Source organism: Electrona antarctica, assembly GCF_951216825.1.
Source record: "Electrona antarctica genome assembly, chromosome: 12".
NCBI lineage: Eukaryota > Metazoa > Chordata > Actinopteri > Myctophiformes > Myctophidae > Electrona > Electrona antarctica.
The window spans coordinates 13,556,335-13,582,566 of record NC_136793.1 but is presented as its reverse complement, the minus strand read 5'-3'; the positions used below and the strand labels follow the sequence as shown (position 1 = coordinate 13,582,566).

The 26,232-nt window shown below is 42.5% G+C and overlaps 1 protein-coding gene across 1 annotated transcript in view; it reads right to left on the bottom strand.

The window, feature by feature from the left end:
- Positions 1 to 9,167: 9,167 nt before the first annotated feature.
- The window catches only part of edil3a (EGF-like repeats and discoidin I-like domains 3a), a 210,230-nt gene continuing 193,165 nt past the window's right edge, over positions 9,168 to 26,232 (bottom strand). The window contains 2 exon segments of the mRNA XM_079516087.1: positions 9,168 to 9,347; positions 25,948 to 26,103. Of these exon segments, the coding sequence (XP_079372213.1) occupies positions 9,198 to 9,347; positions 25,948 to 26,103 (306 nt within the window). The 3' untranslated portion in view covers positions 9,168 to 9,197.

The following is a 26,232-nucleotide window of genomic DNA, read 5'->3' as shown; positions in this document are numbered from 1 at the left end:
TCTGTGCGTTTTTCTCCACCAGGGGGCGCTGTGACTTTACGATCTGTGCGTTTTTCTCCACCAGGGGGCGCTGTGACCTCACGCTCTGTGCGTTTTTCTCTGCAATAGTCACCCCCTATGAACACGGGGGTGAGTTCATAGGGGGTGAGTTTTTCAGGGGGCCATGCATCACCAGGGGACCATGCATCACGCTCTATGTAGTCACAGCAGATGCAGATATACCAGGGGGGATGCACTTCCTCTTCTCCATCAGAGGAGGACCACTCTTCTGCATCAGTCCAGAGCACATCAGGAGGAGTTGTGTGTTCACTTGATTTGACTTCTCCACCAGGAGGAGCTGTGGGTTCACTATCTGTGGTATTCCTTGTTTTGAGAACATCCTTGGCGAGGGGGAGAAGCTTGGCACCCGCCGCCACAATATTATCTGTTTTGGCTAGGGCGCTATCTCTTGATTCCATGTTGTGGAACAAGTTGCTGGAGAATAGTTTAACCCCCAGCTTGTTTAGGTGAATTCCATCAACAAAGAGGTGCCTACGATCAAAGAAGAAATTGAAGTTGTCAATGAAATTGAATGATTCTTCTGTGCATGCCGTTGAGAGCCATTTGCTGAGTGCATACAGTCTGCTGAAGCGTTCACATCCGGTCATTGGAGGTACTATAGCAATTTCGATTTGCTGGACTCAAACAGAATTATACTAAGGCACCACCATTTTTGTGATTTTTCGGATAGAGTTATCCCATTTTTCAATTCTGAACAAAAAAAGGAAAAATTTGCAAATTTCGATTTGCTGGACTCAAACAGAATTATACTAAGGCACCACAATTTTTGTGATTTTTCAGTTACGTTTTCACATTTTTCAATTCTGAACAAATAAAGGAAAAAATAGCTAATTTCTGTTTGTTGGAATCAAATTAAACAAACAAAAATCACAAATGTGTTTTTCATATGTTGGATTCAGATTCAAATAAGGCAATTATACTAAGGTCCCCTGACCCTATAGCATGTCGTTTTTTCATGATTTTTTTTTTTTTAATCCTCCAAAATCATGAAAAACGACAGACTATAGTAGGCTATGTCTTCCGAAACCATGAAACCATGTTGTTTTTTCATGATGATTTCATGATGATTTCATGATTTCGTCTGTCTTCATATAGTTTTTAAATCATCGAATACCATGAAAATAAAAACCATGATAAACGACTTTGTTTTAGTCATGATCATAGCTTAGTTTTTATTTAGTTTTTGTCAGTGAGAAAAGGCAGTCGACAAACATTTTTCGTCATATTTTTTGCAGACAAAACCAACACTGGTGCACGCGTGTGTTAACTTGTGTGTATAGTGATCATGCTTTAATGGATGGGACAACAGACTAAACTGATTGTTTTGTGATCAGCCTTTAATTGCTGCGAAACTTCTCTCACCTGAGTTACGAGGCAATTATCTCCCCCTGCACCATCTCTTCAATAATTGAATCATTAATGGACAGTGACTCCCCCTCCCAACGCACATGCACACACATTCGACATTCGCATGTGCACACACATTCAACATTCGCACGCACGCACGCACGCACGCACGCACACACACACACACACACACACACACACACAGGTTTACAATACTATATTTATGTCGAGCTTATACCAATTTTTTGGGTGTGTGACATTGCCACAAGACTCTAATCTAAACATGACCTCTAACCCCAACCTGAATCTGTTTGTAATTGTAAGCCTATCTTTAAAAAACATGTTTAAACCATAAAACAACATTCTTTCTTGTTTTGTTTTTTCCTTTTTTCTCAAATTGTACTACTTACCTGTAGTTACTGTTTCTTATATAATATTACTATTGAGAGAGGCGGAAGTGCACAAAATGTGCGCCAGTTCAGGTGGCCAAGTCATAGAGTATGCGGAAGTGCCGTTTACGCCTGTGCTGTGCTCTGACTTCAACCCAGCTTTTGCAGTTTCCGTTTCTCAAACACGCCATTACTAACTCTGCCCACGTTTACTAAAGTCTAATTCTGTTCAGAAGCGTTAATATTGTAACCGCGACGCAGCATAACATCAACAATACATACAAAAAGAACCAAAACAACAAAAATACGACAATTCACAGACATCTTTTTTATTGATCAAACTGAAAGAGCTTTTCATTGAAGCAACAACTTTTTTTCTCTTTTTTTTTCTCCTTTTGGCTGTACAGTTGTATAATTCCTCCCTCTTCTCTTGTAGCCTTCCACTTTACCAGCGCACAATCAATACATTTTCTAGAGCTTATTGACACACAGACTGAGGAGATTCAAAAAAAGAAAGAAAGAACAAAACAATTAAATAAAATGAAATTAAATTTGAGGAGTTGACACACTACAAAAACACAATACAGGATGAGTTTTGCTTCTTGCTCCTCTTTTAACCCGTAATATAAAGGTTTAGAATGTCGGCGAACACAAAACAAAGGCTGTTTGATCTCAATGATGCATAATTGTCTCTGTCGGGTGGAAACCTTGTATGTCCAAAACTGTTACTTTTCAATTTCACTTATATTTTTATTTCAAACATGGCAAAAATAGCCCGTCATGCCGATGGGCTACGTTTTGTTACTTTTGTGAGGCACTGTACTGACTGAAGTAGTATGATGAAGTCGACAGCAACAATATAGCTTTGGTCCTCAATGTTGACCAACTGGAGCCTTTTAGCCTGTAACTCAGAGTGTACAAATGTCCTTACGGGACATTTTGGCGTCGTGCTTTTATTATTTTTTTTACCGCGAAGATATGGTTTCAGTGATTCTCAAACCTTAATCCCAAGGGCCCCCGTTTCATGCATTAGGCTACAGATTTTGTATTTGTTTGTATTCACTATAAAATCACAGGTGTTAACTTAACTCTGACACGGTACAAATGGAACCAAATTAATGGACCTTAGAGAGTTACAGGTCCATCCGGACGGTGGTCCTAAATACACACATTGAGAAACAGTGATGTATAGGAACTTAATGTGCCTGCGGACATTTTGTTTTGTTTACAATGTTTTATTTACGTTGTTTGTGGAAGTCCGTAGGATATTTCATGCAGAATATCCTCCAGGGGTGGACAGTACTACTCAGCAGTGCTTGAGTAGAATAACTTGTACAGTAAACAGCTTGATGAAATAATCAACAAATCAAAAATTGATTTCAACGATAATTGGAAATAGTCCAGAGAGAGACAGAATAGGAGGGAGCCAATTAAGCCAAGCACATGAATTAGGAAAAGAACAGGAGGCTGTTGATCTAATTAGTGGTTCTCAACCTTGTCTGGATCAGGGCCCATGCACATAGCCTGCCCCAGCCTGTATGATTTTGTGGTCTAGAGGGGCGGGTGTTGGCGAAAACACGGCGGTGGATCCTATTGGTTCACCGATCTGAGCAACCGCCCTGCTCCCCTAACCTGACTCCGCCAGATGGGGCAGCAGAGAGTACACTGGGTTCCCTCCTCCTGCTCCCATCTGGGAACTCTCAGGCAGACTTGATGCCCGGCCACAAAACGGCCTGACCAATCAGCAGCAGCTAGAAGCTAGAAGCTGCTGCTAGAAGCTGCTAGAAGCTGCTGCTCCTCCCCGGTAGAAAACCGCAGAATACAAGTTGGCTCCCACTGTTTCGTCAATTGTTTGGTGGCGGAGACTTGCAATATCCTCCAGTTGAGAAACATTGCTTCATGGTACCATGTTATCACAGACACGGAGTTACACCCATACAACAACTTCCACATATTAACATTGCTGTACAGTCGCTCGTTAATGTCCACATAATTAACATTGCTGTACAGTCGCTCTTTAATGTCCACATCATTACTGCACAGTCGTCCTAACACTCTGTTTGGTGAATGCAGTTCCAGGTCAGTGACACAATGCGTGAGTGAACCTTTTTTCCACGATATCACTGTTGGACTCATCATGGCTAATTAACTCAACCGAAATATAACAACTCTGTTATTTAACCAAAAAACATAACTATTTATCAATAAAACAAAACGTTATCTTTAGTGTTAGCAGAATGACAGACACACACAGTTACACTGTAGTTGGCTTCCATTTGCACACTCAGTTACGTAGCGTCCTTGAAATGAATAAAACTAATTGTTATAACCATTGCCAGTCCACCAAGATGTTTTCTTTCTCACCATTCAGAGCCTACCATATATTTTGAATTGTTTTCAGTTGGAGCACTGCGTTATTTTTTTGGAAACAGTAGCAGCGTTACAAGGGGCTGAGTGTTGCGTGTTGGCGTGCTGACCATGTTCACCTGGTGGTGTTTTTATCTGCTTTTACCACCAGCACCACCACCAAGAAAAAAAAGAGCAACAAATAGAGTAACTAAATCAGTGGTTCTCAAACTCTTTCATTTCCATAATAACACACTTCGTCTCCTACTCTGTCCCCGTCATGTCATGTATCGTGTCGTAGAGCTCTTCACAGGCCCACCTGACCGATATGCAATGGGTTCGGGTCCGGGACCTTTCTTTTTGGACCCATGTAGAGCTCTACCGCGGTGTCGCATATCGGAGTAGGCCTACCGCCCATCCGTCCCAACTATTATATTGTACACTCTCAGAGTTAAAGGAACCGAGCAACTAGGGTCCCTGGACCAAACTTTGAGAACCACGTACAGAACTACATAAAGGCACTGCCAAAACCAAAAGGTGGAGCCTCCTGTACTCTATGAGTGGTTCATTTCACATGAATACATTGATTTATTTTCCTGACCTCGTGAAGACAAACAGATCGTGATATTTTCCATCAAAGGAGAGAGGACAGGACAACTGTCATGATTGCAATGTTGATTTCTTAACAAAAATAACAAAACACACATTTCTTAAAGCAGTCATGAAATGAAAACATGTTTCTCAAACTTTTAGACTTTTAGAGCATATCTGTGATCATAATGGAGATATATTTAACAATAGATGCCACAAATATATATAATCACTTTGTGTCATCAGCGAGCCCTTATGAATAATCATGATTTCGTTCAGCTGTGTGATTCCCATAGCTCATGTTCCTCTACACACAGCTGATTATGGAGAGGACGCTACTCTACCTAATTCAAGATTAGTGCAAGATTAGTGTAAACTTCAGCAATGCACTAAAATATGTATCTGAAAACATTTGAGGTGAGACATAGGCATGCGACCAAAATAAACATGCTTCAGTACTGCCGCGCGCTCTCTCTCTCTCTCTCTCTGCCGTGCAGTGCGCTGTACGGACACCAGGCAGTGTCGTTTTACATCCCATAGCCCGAGGGGATGGTAGACTGTGAGACACAGCAGCCTCTGTTTGACTACGATTTGGTCACAAAAAAGGCCTTTCCCGAGGCCAGAAATGACTAATTGGGTGGGTTGTTAAATTCTATCCTGAGCTTATTGTCTATTTTTCTTTCGTTTTTTTACTATTAATTTAATTTACCAATATGACATAAAAACCAGTCGAGTAACAAATTGTGACATATCACATATGTAGTCAAACCAAAGATGTAATTCCAATTTTTTTTAAATAAAGTAATTGGCAATGCTAATTACATAGATATAAATAAAAAAATAAAAATAATAAAACAGAGAACGTAGCGTAACAGATGAGGACATTGTACCCAGATACAGACTCACACACCTCAGTGTCAATACTGCAGTGATTCTTTTAAATTACATTAAATATTTTTTTAACTGCAGCCCTTGTTTAATTGTCTAGCATATCAGTCAGTCAGTAAGCGTTTTGCAGTGTGTATCAGAACTAGTCAAAAGAAGAAAACAAATGTACATAAAAATAGGTCCCTATGAATCAAAGCCATTTTTGCTCTTACAGGGGCAAGGAGATTTTAAATGATTTGTCATAATATACATTTATTATCATAATTTATGCACCATGCAATTCTTTAGAGTTTTACATATAATACAAGAATGCTGCTTATCGGTCGGAGTTTCATGTGGGTAATGCTATAAAAAGTTATGATACAAAGCATGGCTTTGTAGATGTAAAATTAAACACTGGTTCTGTTACAGACCCTTATGGGTCTGTAACTGTCTGAGAGAAACAAATGAACCTTTGCGGGTCCATATTTGTTTCCCTTTGCACACTCTCAGATTTAAATTAACTGTGTACTTCAGGGTCCCAGAGATGATGATGATGATGATGATGATGATGATGAGGATGAGGATGATAATATAATTGTATCAAATTGGGGTCTGTGGTAACTGGGGGTGTCCTCTGGGATTTTTTTTTTTAAATAAATAAGAATCCTATAGAACTAAACTATATGGTACACTGTAGAAATTTTCAGTGTTAATTTAACTCTTGAGAGTGTACAACATGGAACCATTGAACATAATAATGATGATTGATCAATGATCGCTGTGGTATTTGTGACATCATGTTTTAATGTATGACATCCAGTAGGTTAAACGGTACAGTAAGGGATTTTTATTTTATCATTATTTTTATTTATTTTTTTTAACAAAAAGCTGTTTTGTTAAGTTCTATTTTCTGATTCAGTTAATTTGCTATAGAGTGTTTTGCTCAGCAACAGGGTCAACAGGAGACCACTGAACATGCACTCTACAGCAAATTATCACAATGTAGAGCTTTAAGTCGCAGTTTTTAAGTTGCTTGATTCAATATTTTGATATTTCATATTAATTTGATCGGACACACATCCTTCCTATGGAAATCCATTGAACGCTTTGCGTGTATTTTATTAATATAATTTTTTAAGTGGGTTCATATCGGACTACAATTAATATCTAATTATTGAATCGTGCAACTTGAAAACGGTCTGGTGTGCACACAAAAGTAAACCTAACCCGTAAAAAAGAACCCCAGTGTTCTAAAGTTAAATAGAAAAAATAAACTCACTTACTGCACCTACTTAAACCCCAGACGTTGTTGAGCGGAGTACCTCGGGGCTGTTTTCACTCCACATTACAGAGTGAAAACTGCTGAAAACTTTAGCAGGTAATAGCCGACCTACAGGAGTGCAATGGCAGCTTGCAGATCGGCTATTTTCTGTTAAAGTTTTCCTCAGATTACGGATGTCGGGGCTTAAAGGAGAATTCCGGATTAACCGTATTCTTACCATAATCTGATGTTAGTATATCCGATAGCGAGTGGTACAGGTGAAACATTTCATAACTCCATCCCAAGTTTTGCGTTAAATTGCTTATTGTGATCGCTCAAAAACAATTTTTTGTTTGTGTCCCAAATTTAAGGGGACTTAAATTTAAGGGAACACTGTGGAGAGTATTTAGTCATTATGAAAGACTACAAGTCTACAAAAAATATATAATAATAATACAAATAATTGATTTACCGCAATACACCACGCCGCACACTCGGGGCAGCAGTGGACTCGGGATGAAGTTTTTTCACCCATACCACTCGTTCTGGGATAAAATAACAGGTTAGAAAACGGCTAGTCCGCAATTCTCCTTTAAGTGGATAATGATATCAAATGGCGGACAGATCTCGTCTCTGTTAAAAAGTGACACTGTACATTAGCTTCCATGGCCACAAGTTCAAACCACAGTGACACCCCAACCCTACGAAGCCCACCCCCACCCATATGTTACATAAGGTTCAGTCCAAACAGGATGGGAGATACTTTGAAGAGGATTAAGAAACAAAAACTAAAAAACACTGAAAATAAGAAATGAAAAGTTTGCAGGTTATTGTAAAAAAAAGAAGAAAGAAAATCTAACCCACAACAACCAAAATGCTTATTCTTGAAAGTTCATCTTTTTTTTAATTTTTTTTACAGGTTGCACAGTTTGTATACATCGAAATACTGGGTTTTAGATGCACTTTTCTTTTTTGTTTCTCAACATCTGGTTCTGGGGTCCCACCAGGGGTCCAAATGGACCTTTACAGGTTTCTAACTCTGAAGAGTAGGCTATATGCAAATGGGACCTTTATTTTTCATTTTTATCCGGACAATGGACCCCAATTCAGACCCTCAGTGGTCATTTATCCAAACGGGTCCCTTTGGTAAATATTTTGTATACAGACGCGAAGGTGCTCTTCGAATTACACACAATTGGCCCCCTTCTGTGGCGCACGTGGAACTGCCTCTCACATGAGCGGATCGCATTAAATAACTCCCAAAACCCCTGCTAAACCAGAGGGCACCGTGGCGTCGCCGGGCTCGAATCGTTCTAATCGCTGTGTGTATTTTAAGGTTAGGTTTTTGGCATACGACTTATTTATGCCACTCGGCCCACTTGCTGAAAAAAAGACTATAGCAGGAGTTAAAGGGGCATTCCACTAATTTTCAACATTTTACTATGTCATTAATATACCTTAAAGCTGTTGTGTGGAAATAATTAAAAAGTTCCCCCATTCTGTGTTTCCTAGAACTGTAAGTATGAAAAAAATCATTAACATGGTGAAATACATCTTGATGACATCATCAATATGTGTTTCACCATGTTAATGATTTTTTTCAGATCTCCAGTTTTAGGAAACACAGAATGGGGGAACTTTTTAATTATTTCCACACAACAGCTCTAAGGTATATTAATGACATAGTAAAATGTTGAAAATGAGTGGAATGCCCCTTTAAGGAAAAAAAATACAATGATGGAGGTGTGCCGTCTCTGGCAGGCATGAGCAACAAGAGGCACCGCCGTTATGCGAGAGAGTCGCCGTGCCGAACATTGCAATGGCCGCTAGAGCCGACTAAGCGCCGTTCGAGTTATGTACCGATAGGCACAGAATCATAAATGATTCCCCCTCCCCCAAGACAATGCCAGCGCCAAGAAATATGTCCCACCACGAAGGAAAGCTGGGCATAGCTGTCCCTCTGACTAGGGGGCGAAGCAGTTCCTCGTGAGTTACAGAAGGGGGAGTCGGCAATTGTGTGTGATTCGGGGGAGGAAACGCAAGGTCGCGTTACAGACCTGTTAAGGGGTCCATTTCGACCCCCAAACTCCCCCCTGATGGTTCCCTCCCGTTGAGAACGAATGTTTTTAGATGAAACCAGTATATGACTGAGGAGCTGGGAGTAGGTTTGTGTGTGTGTGTGTGTGTGTGTGTGTGTGTGTGTGTGTTGGGGGGGGGGGGGGGTTAGGACAGAGGATGTGGAGTAGGAGAGAGGTGTGTATGTGTGTGTGTGGGGTGGGGGGGGGGGGGGGGGGGTGGTTGGGGGTAAAAGGGGGAGGGGCTGTAGACCACGTTCAATCTTCTTCTGTGCATCCCAGTATCTCGGCACGCAGAGTGATTCGTCCGTACCACGACCACGGCAGGATGCGGACGAGGCGGGCGTAGATGGGCGGGTCTATCACGTTCTTTCTATGCGTGTCGTTGTCGAAGTTTCCTTGGAAGACCTGGAAAAGGAAATTAGAAGAAAAAATATATATACAAAATATTTGAGGAAGGATGAACTCTCGTCTAAGTTAAGATGTAGTTGTGTAAGTTATTTCAAGGACCCCAAGGTTTGGTAACCATATCAGGCCACGGAACCTCCAATCACTCACCTAAACGGTGGTGACGGTTTTTAAAAACAGAGAGATGTGTTGGGGTACGCGGTGATTCGCTTATCGCGAATCATATACGCATATACTCCGCTTTTAGTCCCGGGCCCACAGGAAAATGGAACGTGACGGCAAAATCTGATCCTGATCCGCTTCCTGTGTATTTTTTTCACGGAAATGCCTGTATCTCGGGTGTATTTTTCTGCTGTGTTTTTTTCAGATGGCTCTAGAACATAAAAAAAAATGTCCCCATGAATACTGCACATGCGTGCGTGCGTGCGTGCGTGCGTGCGTGCGTGCGTGCGTGCGTGCGTGCGTGCGTGCGTGCGTGAACGATCGACCGGGGGAGCAATAAAAAAATAAAAACGCTTAACGCAAAATGTCTTGAAAAGGTACGTTACAACGAAAAAGGCTGGCAAGGGGGGAACAGCGGCAGAGGAGGGCTGGCAGTCAATGAGTCAATTAATTGAAATGAATCAGTTAAAAGTCCCAGCCCTAATTATTAGAAAGCTGTGTTTGTGGAGGTTAATGGACAGCATAATGGATGCTTCATTGAAGGCTATGATCATTTAAATTGAAATGGCACTAATTGCAAATGGCACTAATTACAACAAATGTTAATTGGGAGGTAATAGGCCTCGTTGTGTGTGCATTGTAAAATCAGTGTGATGCTCTGCCAAAGATTACATGAAAAAGCTTGAATTATGTATCTTCCAAACAATGTATGCCAATAATTTGCTGACTGGGTCATCAGTTAATAGGAGACCCAGTATGAGACTGCTATTGACAAAAACAAAAACATATCCATGAATTCAAGGCTTCATGGGTATGTTGGTTGACCTACTCCATGGTAAATGGTGCATTTATATAGCGCCTTTATCCAAGGCGCATTACATAGATTGTGCATTACATTCACCCATTTACACGCACATTCATACACCGATGGCAGCGGAAAACATGCAAGGTACCAACCAGCACATCACGAGCAATTAGTGGTTCAGAGTCCTGCTCAAGGACACTTCGACACTAACTCTGGGGGAGCCCGCGGGTTCAAACAGGCAACCTTGCTGTTACCATCCAGCCACTTTTACTCCATTAGGTAAAAGTACTGTAGCAATAACACAAGGTAGAAATACTCGTAAAGTTGGCATCAAAATGGACTTAAAGTGAAAGATCTATAAGCTCTCAACGCGTCAATTCTACCCTAATAATTTTTATCCCACGATGTTGTAACCCATTTTTCACCCCTGTGTTATTATCTAATGTCATCCTGGGCTCTACACACCCTCCGCCAACCTGGGGAGAGCAACGGACCAGGATTACTGCATGTGTTTTGTGAGGGTACTTTTTTGTTGCTGTTGTGCTGATCCTAAACCAGCCTAAAACATTGCACAAACATTGCAGAAGTTAAACACCACTTCTCGTTTCTCTTTCACCAGTGCAGCATGTGGCTGGCGCACACACGGTCACACAGTCCAGTCGTAAGGGTCTTCTCGGATCCATTCAGGTATTATTACACGTAATGACAGACGGACCCGAGTTCCCGAGTGATTATGATAAAAAAAAAACACAGATCTGAACCGTACGGGTCTCAGGTCCTGTCGGATATTTTCTGAATCGAGGAGGCCCGTGAAGAGAACTACCCTGTTCCAATCCTCACCAAACATTGCACAAATGCTGTTCAATGGTAGGCCATGATGCAAATAGTAAAAAAGTCTGCAAAGTAACTAGTCTACAATTTTCAAATAACTGTAGTGGAGTGAAAAGTAAACTATTCGCCTAAGATTTAGTGGAGTACAAGTATAAACATTGTAAATACTCTAGTAAAGTAAAACTGCTCTTTAACTGCCTACTTGAGTAAATATACTTGTAAATATACTTGTACTACCAGTAAATGTACTACTTTTGTGTAATGAATCAGGAGATTGAAGTATTAAGGAGAGATGTTTCCTGTATCTGCATCCATGCAAGGCCAGCCTGGCAGCCTATGAATACGATACTGTATGTCCAATTATGATAACCAACAGGACAATGACAAATATAATTTGTATAATGAAGAACCTCACTTGTATTAAGTCTAGTTAATAGTTTAAGTGCTTATACGTGATTTCACTGTTTGACTGCATTCGAAAAAACACAAACACCAAAGAAATCAAATGCGGCCGGGCGGACGACGACTCAAACGGTAACTATGTAAATTTACTACTGTATTTATGTAAAATGTTGAGGTACTTTTACTTTACTTGTTTGTGTCGATTTTTTCGATAATTCATAATGCTACTCCAATTTTGAAAGAATGTAATAATGTATTCTTATTGAACTCAATTCAATCTTTTATGTCAGACCCAGCTAGGGGAGATCTAACCTGACTCCGCCAGATGGAGACAGTATTGAGTCACAAGTTCACAACACAGCCTCCATCTGGGGCTCACTCAGGGATCCCGGCACCGGACCAATCAGCAGCAGCTACGGGCGGGATCTTGTTGAGACCGTGTGACGCCATCGAGAAGTGCCTGTTGCAATTATTGTATTTCCTAGCTCCCTAAAATTGGAAAATTGTCTTCTATTCTTGAAAGAAAGTGAAGACATGACCTACAGTTGGGTGCCACCGATATTGTCCCTTATCATTTGACCCATTTAGGCCTGACCTCAAAATTAAAAAAAATCCTTCTAAATCCTCCAGTTTTCTGAAATAAATATTTTCACGATTTTTCAAAAATAGCAGACCTACAAGCTCGTAGCGCGCCACTCGGTGGCGCGCTATGAGCTTGTAGATCTGCTATTTTTCAATAGCTAAATTATAACATAATGTTTAAAACACCAAAAGGGGTTCCCGCCCAAAATGGGTTAACTGTCCTTTTGCGCAGATCACGCAAACCTCAGCAAAAAGAAAAGGACAATATCGATGGCCTCCAACTGTACACATCCAACACGATAGTGAGGGTTTTTTATATCTATATGCCTATCAGGCGTTCGTTTGCCGGGGTTGTTTACTTTCCTGCTGGCGCAGCTACTATACATCATGTAGACACGACATGTAGACAGCGACTGTGGCTCAAGAGGTAGAGCAGGTCGTCCAATGATCCATGGGTCGACCACTGACCACTGAACCCCAAATTGCTCCCGATGTGCTGGTTGGTACCTTGCATGGCTTCCGCCGCAATCGGTGTGTGAATGGGTGAATGTAATGCACAATCTATGTAAAGCGCCTTGGAAAAAGGCGCTATATAAATGCACCATTTACACGTCAATATGATTGACAGACCCTGCCAATCACCTGCCAAGTAGTGAACGTAATGAACATCTCTAAACAGTTTGAGTACTTATTCCATCACTGTGTACCATGGTGCATGGCTTCATCACTGTGTACCATGGTGCATGGCTTCATCACTGTGTACCATGGTGCATGGCTTCATCACTGTGTACCATGGTGCATGGCTTCATCACTGTGTACCATGGTGCATGGCTTCATCACTGTGTACCATGGTGCATGGCCTCATCAAAGTACTTATTCCATCACTGTGTACCGGTCCATGGTGCATGGCTTCATCAAAGCCTGCAGTTCGCTGTGCCATTATTCCCTCATTAGACTAATGTGATGTGATCACATGCACTGCAGCTTACATGGTTCTATTTAATTGGCCCTGAAAATAAACATGACAGCAACTTTTTATTTGCCAGAAGTTTGGTTGGAAGAACTCTGAGGCAATAAGCACACATTTATAAGTTATGACAACGACAACGATAAAAACAACGAGGTGTGCAACAGTTATTTGAACTAAACTAATACAGATTAACTAATTAATGCTAATGAAAGTAATCAATTTGGGGTATTGATTTATTTCGTTTTTTTTGTTATTTTTGCAACGATCGTTGCTCTGTTTTTACAGCCATTGTTGTGTTTAGTAATTTATTTCACTGGGTTCATATAGGAGTGGTCCATGCAGTCTGATAAAATGTATATACATTTACATGTGTCTTGTGGACACAAAAGCCGGAGTAGTCTATAAAATGGTCGGCCTGTCTGCCACCTTACCTGTTTGAGCTTGTATTGATTATTCTTTTAAGCGTGTGCAGAATGTGATAATCAATATAGCATCTGTCTTACATAGACAGCATAGCATGTCATCATGTTGTCAATTTGTAATTATTTTGCAAGCATAAAAAAGTAATTGCTATGGTCCCATGGTCCAGGCTATGGTCCCATGGTCCAGGCTTAATGGATCACATTAGTGTCGTGTTGCCATTAATAAAAACATGGCATGACTGATGTCTTTCTTTTGAGTCTGATGATTTCCTTTTGTAGATCAGAATGCACAGAATCAATGCTTCGACTCGGATCATTTCCTGAACATCGCCTAGGAACATTAACCCTTAAAGGCTCATACATAGTCTGGATTTTCGGTGGTGGGGTGACCACCAAACTACAACATGACGTCACGAGCCGCGGTGAAGAGCACACCACCGCCACCGCTCCAGCCCTTCTTCTCTCTGTTTTTACTCACCACCGCTCAACGTTATTTCAGCTCCGGTGGTCAGCTCACCACCGGAGCGGTGGTCACCTCATCACCGAAAATCCAGACTATGAATGAGCCTTAACTCTCCATATATGGAGCTGATCTGTTCTGACATTCCATATGTTGATCCTCCCCACCCGTCCTTCCTCTAGAGTTTGATTGCACAGGCATCAATCAAAGGGGAGACATCAAGTATCCCCTTTGATTGATGCCTGCATGTGCAATCAAACTCTAGACGGGCCCGCCCCAAAGTTATTATTGCAGCCGCGCCCGGCAGCCGGCTAAAAAACTAGAGTTCAGGCCCAACAATTAAGGCCCGGCCCGGCCCTACCTGGGCCCTTATCAAACCCTGTACACTCAAGACACTGCCCCCGCTTCCACCCTTAGATCTCCATATATGGAGTTGACCTGTTCTGACATGCCATATGTTGATCTGACCTCATCAAACCCTGTACACTCAAGACAAGCTTCATATATGGTCGGTACAGAATTCATTCCATACGTTGATCTGACCCCCCCATGCCAAAGCACCAGCGCTCGGCCAGCAGTCTGCCGTCACCCGTATTTGTTACCAATATTGCATTTTTAAGGCCGATATTGTCGATATAATTATGACAGACTCATTGTGCGTCCCAAGTAGAACTGTAAAGATGGAAACACTCAAGTACCTAAGTACAGTACTTGGTTAGATGTACTTACAAGTTACTTTCCACGTCTGCATTTGGGACACTTTGCTAAAACGGCTCTTAAAGGTTCAGGATTGGGTTTGCAGAATTGCACACTGGTGCACTTTAAGTTTCTTCAATGTCAATACATTGTGTGATTAGGTACCAATGACTTTAGCATTGAAGCTTTGCAAAGAGAACTGGAACTGACTATTGCTCAACAAAATACTTTAATTCAGCCGATAGTCATTTGCTACTTTACGTTGGGATCAATCAAGGCTCATCTCACCTTTTAGTACTTTACTGACACAAATTAACACTTCTGTCATTAATTATATCACTCTATTCAATCCATTGATTGATCAAAATGAGTTCTACAAATTACTAACTGCTTTAAATTCCAATACTTTTGCATGTGAACATCCAAATAACTTTTTAATCGATGCATTTCATGGGTGGTATCACTGTATTGCCTTTGTCTGCTGTGAGCAAATTCAGTGCTTCATCTTGCTAGGAGTAACATATCAACTTTCACCCGGGGCACTGTGTAATGCAACCAAGACGCTGGTAAGAAGGATAAAACTGGTTATTTCAGAGGACACTGCATCAAAATCTCAGGTTCCTAAGTCATTCGATATCGGCCATTAATGTGCTATTGTGCTGGGGGACACAAAATACTGAAAAGTGTAAGTAAAGTTGAATTCTAGGTGTGACTGCACACAACAGAGAAATAACATAATGGCAAGATGTATTTTTGTAAGAATCTCTGGGTGGGCACCCACGGCACCACTGAATTACACTGTTATGTTTTAGAATCTTATATTATGTCATATTACGGTATGTAAATATACATCTCTCGCCCTAAGATACAGTTTAAGGAAAACTTTCCATTATAGGACAGACTGAAAATAACTTTTTTTCTTGACGTTCAATCACTTGACCCCCAGCATCCCTATTCTGGGGGGGAACGGTCACTAAAAATAGCAGAACTACAAGTAGATCGGATTTTTGGTGAAGAGAGTTGGTGTAGATTGAAAGATAACTCATCAAGTACAGTGCAACTTGTACTAGTAGTTCTCTCTAGAGCAGGACGCTATCGCTATTTGCGTTGAGCTATTCTCTAGTATAGTGGATAGTAGTGGATTTGTACTGCTATTCTATTGTACACCACACAATAGATTCTCTGCTCTGCGACTGGTCCCTGGGTGATTGGCCCTTCCTCTCCTCACTGTGTATCCAACAGCTAAGATAGAGGCACAGAGAGCTCCCGTTTCTTGTTGTTCCGCAGTGTGCCTCCAGAATCACCCCAGAGTTCGCTCCCCAGCATTGATTTTTTTCCCCCAATCTTCCAGGGTGGACGTGCATACCGTACGTGTGTGCCAAGAGCACTGTGCGTGACTCAGGGAGATCCCTGAGGGCTCCATCGGGGGTCCGATTGCTGACCAAACTCCATTATTTAAGGGTTGTATAGCTAGACCCAGCACTCGCTGCTTTCTTGCCCTTCCTCCTCTACCCTTAAGGGGCTTCGAAAAACTTTGTTGCGTGCAGGGGCATGCACAGAGTTCACATCTCATCGCGCTTGTAGATCGTATGAATGGGACTACATTTCCACATTCTCCAAATTTCTATATAGAGTTTGGAAGCTGTAATCGATTTGTCAGTTCCGTGCATGAAAATATAGTTTTACATTCATTTCCAGTTATTTATAAGCGGCAAGCTTTTTAATACTTCAAATAATTTGATATATTTACGCGCCTAGTAAAATGAAACGGGAGCAGGACCCCACAACACTCCGGGGTCATTTTCTGAGCTGTCTCTCTCTACATCGTCCTCAGACGAGCCCTCCATCGGCATCTCCAGTCATCTCGTTTCTCCATACATCTGGCCAGCACATTTGTGCTTTCTGCACCAGCATCTTTCTTTAGTACGTCCACGTAGGTACAGTTGGAGGCCATCGATATTGTCCTTTTCTTTTTGCTGAGGTTTGCGTGATCTGCGCAAAAGGACAGTTAACCCATTTTGGGCGGGAACCCCTTTTGGTGTTTTAAACATTATGTTATAATTTAGCTATTGAAAAATAGCAGATCTACAAGCTCATAGCGCGCCACCGAGTGGCGCACTACGAGCTTGTAGGTCTGCTATTTTTGAAAAATCGTGAAAATATTTATTTCAGAAAACTGGATGATTTAGAAGGATTTTTTTTTAATTTTGAGGTCAGGCCTAAATGGGTCAAATGATAAGGGACAATATCGGTGGCACCCAACTGTACATCTGGCCAGCACATTTGTGCTTTCTGCACCAGCATCTTTCTTTAGTACGTCGTCCACGTAGGTAGGTGTGGGACGTCCTCTCGATCGATGCCTGCATTTTGGTTCCCACAGTACAAGCTTTCCTCCCTTCCTTCCACTGTAACAGGCGACTAGTATGATGGAAGCTTTTGAAAATTGTGGGAGGACAGTCTACCTCGAGAGACCAGTCAATGGGTGCGGGAGTGGGGACGGGGGTGTGTGGGGACAGGGGGCAGGGGTGTTTGTGTGTGGGGGTTTAACACTCAATCAAATCCAAACACAGTAACCACTTCTTTTAAGAGACAAGGCAACAGGGAGCCAATCCCCACTGCTCTTGACCCCTGAGAGTGAATGTGACTCCGGCTTTTCTGCTGTTTCACACGTCCCACTGCCAATCAGTGGTGGAAAGCAAACCAAGTACATTTATTCAATACAGTACTTTTAATACTTTAAACTTCTACTCTCCACCACGTCTCAGAGGATCATTTTGTACTGTTTGTGTAGATTTTACTTCAATGCAATTATTTCACAGCTTTGTTTATAGTTATAGTTTGTAGATTTGATTATTGTTATCCGAAAATAGTTGCGATCGACTGATTTATTTACAAATTCTGAAAACAAAAGTAATTTTACTTTGGTACTGTTTTGTACTTCTATTCGAGCCAAATCTTACTTGCACCACTGTTCGCTGCCAATGACTAAAATAAAAATAAAAACGAGAAGAGGGGAAGAAACCATTAGTGGCTAATCTTAAAGCGGGCTTGTATTTACCGCCATCTAACATGCTATTACCCTATGACCTGCAGGGAATTCCGGCCTCTAATGACTAATTAACCTGGTGGAACTTAAGTGCAGCCGCATTATGACCGATCAATTACTTTTGTGCTCGACTGCTTCCCGTCAAAGCGACTGCGGAAGAAGCATTGACACAGCATGTCAAGGTACTATGTGGTGTTCATGGTTATAGGAGCTTAGTCGATAAGCTACATATCATCACTGTCGGGCAGAAACCTCTTATCTCTGTACACCACCTTCTTTTTTTCTTCATAAGTTAACTCCCTACTTGACCATAATACCATCACACAAAATCGTCAAAAGTGAGCTTGCAAATATGCTTGCTACTTTTGCTTTTTTTATTTTATTAATTAAATCCTGATAATGGTTTTGTACAGGTTTCTACCCGACAGAGGCAATATCGTCACCGTCGGATGGAAACCTTGTATCTCCACATTTCAAATTTGTATTTTTTCTTTTTGTTTTCAGAAATGAATGCCCAGCACAAAAGTAGTGAAAATAGCCGATCTACAAGCTGACACGTGGCACGTTTTCAGCTTCTAGATCAGCTGCTTTCAATATTGTATGATACATTTTGAAAGTGAGTCTTTCTATGGGTTTATACACATTGAACCAAAGTACTCAATTGGCTATTTCCCAGTAGCCACAGTATAAAATAAGGCATAAGTGATTAGGATGTAATTATAAACTAAATATGCAACGTAACTAGTAATAAAAGCTGTCAAATACTTTTAGGGGGACTGGGGGAGTAAATCAAGTATAATATTTCCCTATGACATGTTGTACCTCAAAAGTGTACATAAGCACAGTACTTGAGTAAATGTACTTGGCGTTGTGTTTGTGTGAAGGATCTGTATTCTGAGAGAGTATCCTTTCTCTCTCTCCATCTACATCTATCTGGCCGCAGTCTGTGGCACACCGGAGCCCGGGGCGAGAGCTGAGGAGAATACTGAGGAGCTAGCGGCTGCCCCTGGGCCAGACGCAGGCTTCTAGACATACACACAATCTGACGCAAAGGCAGACACACGTGCACTGTATACAGAAACACACACACACACACACACACACACACACACACACACGCACGCGCACACACGCACGCGCGCGCACACGCACGCACGCACACGCACACGCACACGCACACGCACATACTTCAGACTTCACCTAGAACTTGCCTCTTCAGACTCCATCTCACCCCCTGGCACTGGGACTCCACCGCATCCACTAGCACCCCCACCCAACTCTTCAGACTTCACCTCACCCCCTACTAGCACTCATTCATACTCCAGCTCATGAGGGCGCTAGCTAGCTGAAAAGCCGTTTTTGAGGGGCCTCAAAAACTGTTAAGTATATAAAACGTGGTTTAAAAGTCATGAAATATATAGCCTGGTATAGTTTGGCCACACCCCCATCTCAGAAAACAGCTGCACTGGGAGGGTTTCAGACTGAATAATAGAGTGAAACTAAATTACATTTGAGGCTGAGTGTCAGGCTATGAAAAATAAGCTGTAGGCATAGTTTTCCTGTCCAACATTGTGGCATACTGAAAGCAGTGAAATGATTATTGTAGACAAAAGAGTGCACTCCAGGGTATAGCATAGACACCTTGGCAGAAGACTGGTGTAGCTAGACATTGTGAGATCAATAACACCTGAGCGTGTCATCAGGTGAGGTGTTTTGCCCCGCCCATAAAAATTGCTCTCAGCGGGAAATGCCCCAAACAGGGAAACATTTCCTGTTTACGGGCTCTTGAACAGACTGCCTGCTCTGCATTGCTGCCAGTGTTCTGTGGTTTATGAATCTGCGAGGAATTTAATACAATTGTATTCATTGGTTAATTTATTTTTGTGTTTGTTTCTTTTTTGTCTTTTTCTTCTCTCAGTTGTAGTAAGAATATACTCTTACTTCTAAGTATTGATGGTTTCTTGTGGTGTATTGTTTGTCTTTATATGGCTCAATGAATTGAATGCATAGGACCACAATGGAAACAAGCAGTCAGGGCTTTTTGTTATATCATTTTATCCTTATTGTATAATGGTCCCTCAGTACTTTTTGCAAACCGATAATAAAGTAATCAATCAATCAATCATTCATGTTATCTCACGACACATTGTGAGAAATGTAATGTGTTATGCTTTTAGCATAACCTTGGACTGTACTACCTCCTACTGCTAACAGACACAAATAATATATTAATAATGTGTTCAATCAATCAAAACTTGGACCTGCTAATTTCACTGTGCTTGAAACTTCTTAAAAATGTATGAACAAAACAGATTCATTAAGTAATAATTGTCATACAGAACGGTCTGCTTCACATGCAAAATGCCACCAGATTGCGGCCGTATTCGTTGATCGCATAATTTGCAGCTGCCTTAGTAAATCGGATGTTAATGCATGCACCATAAGAGCACAAATCTGACCCTGAGAGTCCTTTGGTTTTGCTCAGGAACTACGCAGCGACGCCACAACGTGGAACTGGAAGCGGTGGACTGCATTTGCAAGTGGCCATGGTTTACTATGTGGGATTTCCCAAGAGGCATAGTTTCTGAATGGAGAATGATTTATGCAACGAAGTCTGCAGAGTCCACCTCACGACCCTAGCACTCATCTCTTCAGAGTCCACCTCACCCCCTAGCACTCATCTCTTCAGACTCCACCTCACCCCCTAGCACTCATCTCTTCAGACTCCACCTCACCCCCTAGCACTCATCTCTTCAGAGTCCACCTCACCCCCTAGCACTCATCTCTTCAGACTCCACCTCACCCCCTAGCACTCACCTATTCAGACTCCACCTCACGACCCTAGCACTCATCTCTTCAGACTCCACCTCACGACCCTAGCACTCATCTCTTCAGACTCCACCTCACGACCCTAGCACTCATCTCTTCAGAGTCCACCTCACCCCTATAGCACTCACCTCTTCAGACTCCACCTCACCCCCTAGCACTCACCTCTTCAGACTCCACCTCACCCCCTAGCACTCACCTCTCCAGTCTCCACCTCACCTCCTAGCACTCACCTCTTCAGAGTCCACCTCACGACCCTAGCACTCACCTCTTCAGACTCCACCTCACGACCCTAGCACTCACCTCTTCAGACTCCACCTCACGACCCTAGCACTCATCTCTTCAGACTCCACCTCACCCCCTAGCACTCACCTCTTCAGACTCCACCTCACCCCCTAGCACTCACCTCTTCAGACTCCACCTCACAACCCTAGCACTCATCTCTTCAGAGTCCACCTCACCCCAGCACTCACCTCTTCAGACTCCACCTCACCCCCTAGCACTCATCTCTTCAGAGTCCACCTCACTCCAGCACTCATCTCTTCAGACTCCACCTCACCCCCTAGCACTCACCTCTTCAGACTCCACCTCACGACCCTATCACTCATCTCTTCAGACTCCACCTCACCCCCTAGCACTCACCTATTCAGACTCCACCTCACCCCCTAGCACTCACCTCTCCAGTCTCCACCTCACCTCCTAGCACTCACCAATCACCCCCTAGCCCACCTAGATAAATAGTCCATTGTGAAAAGTCCTTATACATTGTCCATTTATTGTCATCCAGGGACCCCCCGAAAAACAGGGACGCCCTGGGCATCCCGACCCACAGGTTGAGAACCACCCGGTAAGCAGTGGCCCATATCCAATAGATCTGTACTTCAGTGTCGTGTGCTTGAGTAAATGTACTCGCTCACTTTCCAATTGCTATTGGAACGAGCGTGCTTCTCGGTGAGGCAGTGGCCCATATCCAAAAGATCATCTTGGGTGTTAAAATTATGAACTCCTCAAGCGAGGAATTTGAACGGCGAGATGGATTTTTTTTCTTTCTTTTTTCCAGGCCGCAGGCTGTCTAAACTCGCAATTTATCTCCAATTGATATGCAGTTATTGGAGTATGATATATGCATAACAATCAGCTGTCAGACATATAACAGTACACTTATCTATACTTTCAGAGTTACCCTCTGATCTTAAACTCCCACTTGATGGTGTGGAAATAACTGCAGTTGTTGGAAAGTGTGTGTGTGTGTGTGTGTGTGTGTGTGTGTGTGTGTGTGTGTGTGTGTGTGCGTGCGTGCGTGCGTGCGTGCGTGCGTGCGTGCGTGCGTGCGTGCGTGCGTGCGTGCGTGCGTGCGTGCATATATATATACTGTATATATTGTTTTTTAGTACTTATATAGTACTTATATTAGTATTTATGTACAATCTTGTATCTTTCAATAAACACAGCAAGGGGAGACAAGAGGAGCGTCTCTGTCTCGCCACCGAGTGTCTAGAGAGGATGAAGAGCATATTATCAGAGCATCTCCCCATGCACTGAACTTTGAGGGATGCTGCTGAAGTCTGCTGGAGCCCTGCGCTGTCTCTGTGGAGGGAGGGAGGGAGGGAGGGGGGGGGGACACACAGACCCATATGTGACCGGGTCTGGCAAATAGGCCCTCATCTCGACCAGAGTCATTTTTCAGTTTTTTACAGATTATTAAAGTACAGAATGTAAGCTTTCATATGATGTATCATTCAATGAAATTGGAAAATATTTGAAGGAGATATGACCATTTTAAAATGATTGTGCCGTTTTACCCAAAGCTGAGAAAATCCCCTTTGAATGTTCACAACATTTCAACACCTAGAGCTGGCTAGCCTACTTTGACTTATGAATGTATACATTTAATTTGCCCAAATCAATAATCTGTTGGAATGAAAACCTTCTTCAACATTCAAACTGTGTTAATATGAAGAAGAAAAAATCGAGTTTATTTTAGATTGTGTGTGTGTTCAGCAGTGGCTTTTCCAGGGCCAAGCAACCCCAAATTGCTAAACACTTGGCTGCGGCCGGACCACCATCTGAAAGTGTCGTGCCAGTGAAATTCCCCCCAAATAAATTATTACAAATAAAATAAGAACTAAGCAGATCTACAAGCTCTTTGCACAATGTGCTATATGATGAGCTTGTATATCTTCTATTTTTGGATAGGCAAAGTATAATATATGGATAAAATGGTTAAAATAATTGTGACGCTATATTATCTAACTTTGCCAGGGACCCCCTCGTACCTCCTCAAGGACCCCTGAGAACCAGCAGTGTACAGTAGGGCTGGGTGCAATAACCGCAATATCGCCATACCGCCGGTATACAACGCATACCGCGGTATCGGGTTCGTTACCGCGGTAAAAAAAAAAAAAAAAAAAAAAGTTTTTTTTTTTTTTTTTTTTAAAGTTTTTTTTGTCCGTGCTGTTCTGGCGCCCTAGGTTCTAACCCTAACCCTAGTTCTAACCCTAACCCTGGGTTCTAGGCCTAAGTGCATATGGTTGATATGAAATAAAGTGTATCATAATAAACAGTGAGGCTCAGTCAGTCTAATCATATGCCAGCAACACCAGAGGGAGTTCAACAAACCATGTGCAACCCAGATTCGGCACAAACAAGTATTGATTGATTGATTGATTGAACTATTTATTAACAGTTTGCAGAATTACAGTAGCCTACATTTCAAGCACAACTCAATACAAAGACTGTTAACTGCGAGTGGACGACCCAATAAAGCATTACACTTGTTTACAAGAGGGTCCACCTAAATTAATTTCACTCCAATGCCACAAAAATGTGGAACGCCCTACCAACTGTCATTAAGACATGTAAATCCCTTGACTCCACCCACCCCCACCCACCCCTTTTCCCCCTCACTATATATGTTTTTCCCCCTTTTTACCTCCTTTATGATGATTTCCTGTTTTTGGCTTTATAGAAGTGTATAGTGTACAAAATGTTATGATGAATTGAACAAGGTGGACCCTCTTGTAAACAAGTGTAATGCTTTATGGTGTCGTCCACTCACAGAGTAACGGTTAACAGTTTTTGTATTGAGTTGTGCAAATGTACTGTAAACTGTTAATACAAACTTAAATCAATCAATCAAGCAATAATGTTAACTCATGGCTTGGGGACTGGGGAGGCGCGCAGTTGCTGCGTGGTGTGGAGCGGCTGGAAGTTGAACCTTTCAATTCATCATATATTAAATCTATCAGTTAACTTGGAATTTGTTTAATATGTTTAAGATTTTAGGTTCCATGATGAGGGGACGTTTTTGAATGGTGGTGTTTGTTTCATGCGATGCGCTGCTGAGCGGGCATTTCATTGGAGTGAGAATGGTTGCCATTGCGATTCCAAGTGAGACAGTGTGCGGGATTCTTTTTTTCTCTACTTCTCAGTTCCAGTTATCCGACGCACCTGTCCATTGTAGGTGTGCAGAAGGACTTTTTCTTATAGTCAGTCAAAAGATAAAAACAGTTCTGTCTGTCCTGTCTGTACAGCTCTCTCTCTTTCTCTCTCTCTCTCTCTCTCCCTCCCTCTCCCCCTTTCTCTTCTCTCGCTGACAGACATCAATACAAAGTTGAAACCGTTACGATGCGCCCTTATCCATAGGCTACAGCCTAATGTCTCTCTCTCTCTCTCTCTCTCTCTCTCTCTCTCTCTCTCCCTCCCTTTCTCTTCTCGTCTCTCGCTGACAGACATCAATACAAAGTTGAAACCTGTTACCTACGATGCGCCCTTATCCATAGGCTACACGTTTAGCCTAATCTTTCTCTCTCTCTCTCTGACGGTCTGAGCAATGCACGATGCACCTGGCTGTTACAATAGCGCGAGGTATTAATATTCTCTCAAAACAAAGTCGGACAATGTTTTAAATTAGGCTACTCCAAACCAGACCCACCTATAAATGTTGTCTGTTGTGACATCAATGGGATCGCAGGAAAAAGACGCTCAACACAACTTGTCTTGATCTGAAATGATGTGAAATCCGTTCGCTTTTTTATTTCTTTTTTTAACAGCGGGCTGCGGGAGATGTCTGACGCAGTTGATTTGATTGACACCAGAACACGTGTTGCGGCATTGACATGCCAATCTTTCCTTAATAAAACTGTAGTCCATAATAATAAATCAAAGTCCGGATCGTTTGCAGCTGGGGTTAATTGCCTCGCGTTGCGCAAAGGTCTTCACAATAGCGCTGTTGTGGATTTAATTTTGGTAAACTGGATAACAACAGAAACACGTGGAAAAGCTATATGAGTCGTCTTGTCTGTTGTCTCTGTAACGGTGCCACTGTGTTGTGTGTGTGTGTGAGGCGCTGTGAGGCGAGGCCGCGCATGGAGGAGGAATGACACTGGAACTGCACTAAAGACACACAGCTGCTCTATACATCTCCGTACACGGTGTTTTACCGGATTTTGCAGACCTGCTCTAACATCTCCATACACGGTGTTCCACCGGACTAAATAACACTATAAAACCGGAGGATTTTTTTTTCGCGCGGGGAGGGGGGGGGTGCGGTAATTATCGCCATACCGGCGGTATGGGGGCCGACAATAACCGCGGTAATAAAAATCCCATACCGCCCCAGCCCTAGTGTACAGTACCCCTGCTGAAAGCCTATACAAAATCTTTAAAAAAAACAGGTGCTGGCCAAGCCCACGTGACAACGTTTATCTGATGTCCGTCTGTCCGTCCCTCCCCCCCTGAGAGAGATACGAGGGAGAGCAGACACACTGTGGCAGGATGTTAATCTCTCAAGACAGATTCAGCTGTGCAGATCCAGCTGCACAGCTGAATCTGTCAGCAACTCCTGTTATATGCACTATAATTATTAGAAGTCTTCATCTGCACTCAGAATCATAGTTACAACTTTACAACAGGTAAGGTGGAAGGAAAACACTCAGATATCGGCCATATTCTCAATATCGTGCATCCCAACTAAGGACAATAAATTACTCTGTAAATTCAGTCCAATTCAGTACGTATAAGAGATGCAAAATTCTCTATTATGTGGACCCAGTGCTTTGAGCCTCATGTAGGCAGAAGTACAGATTGTACACTTTAAAATTATGTGCCACACATTGAAATCTGAAACCATTTGATGACGATAATGTTTATTTCAATGTTGTTCAACCTGAAATCAACAAAGCTGATCAAACGCTTGGAGAAATCATGCGGAAGATCCAAACTCCCCCTATGGCATGAATAACAGAACAGCCTTTCGTTTTAGACACAGTGGCATGTGTCACAAAATGAACGATAATTCCTCCCCCTCCTGCCAGGTTGACAAAAAGCTCCCGACGCGTTCCCTATCCATCACGCCGGTGACAGTCATTCATTACGGACGTTATGGAGAGGCACTCACCTTGTCCTTCCCCTGTTTTTCGTCTTGATATACGACCCACCGCTCCCCGTCGTTACTGTACGCCACTTTGTACGAGCCTACAAACTGAACGTGGCCGAAGTCCTTCGCCCCCTGGGTGATGAGGCCTGTGATCTTGGTAGGTACGAGCATGTCCACCTGATTAATAGGGTGGGAAGGCAGACAGACAGACAGACAGACAGACAGACAGACAGACAGACAGACAGACAGACAGACAGACAGACAGACAGACAGACAGACAGACAGACAGACAGACAGACAGACAGA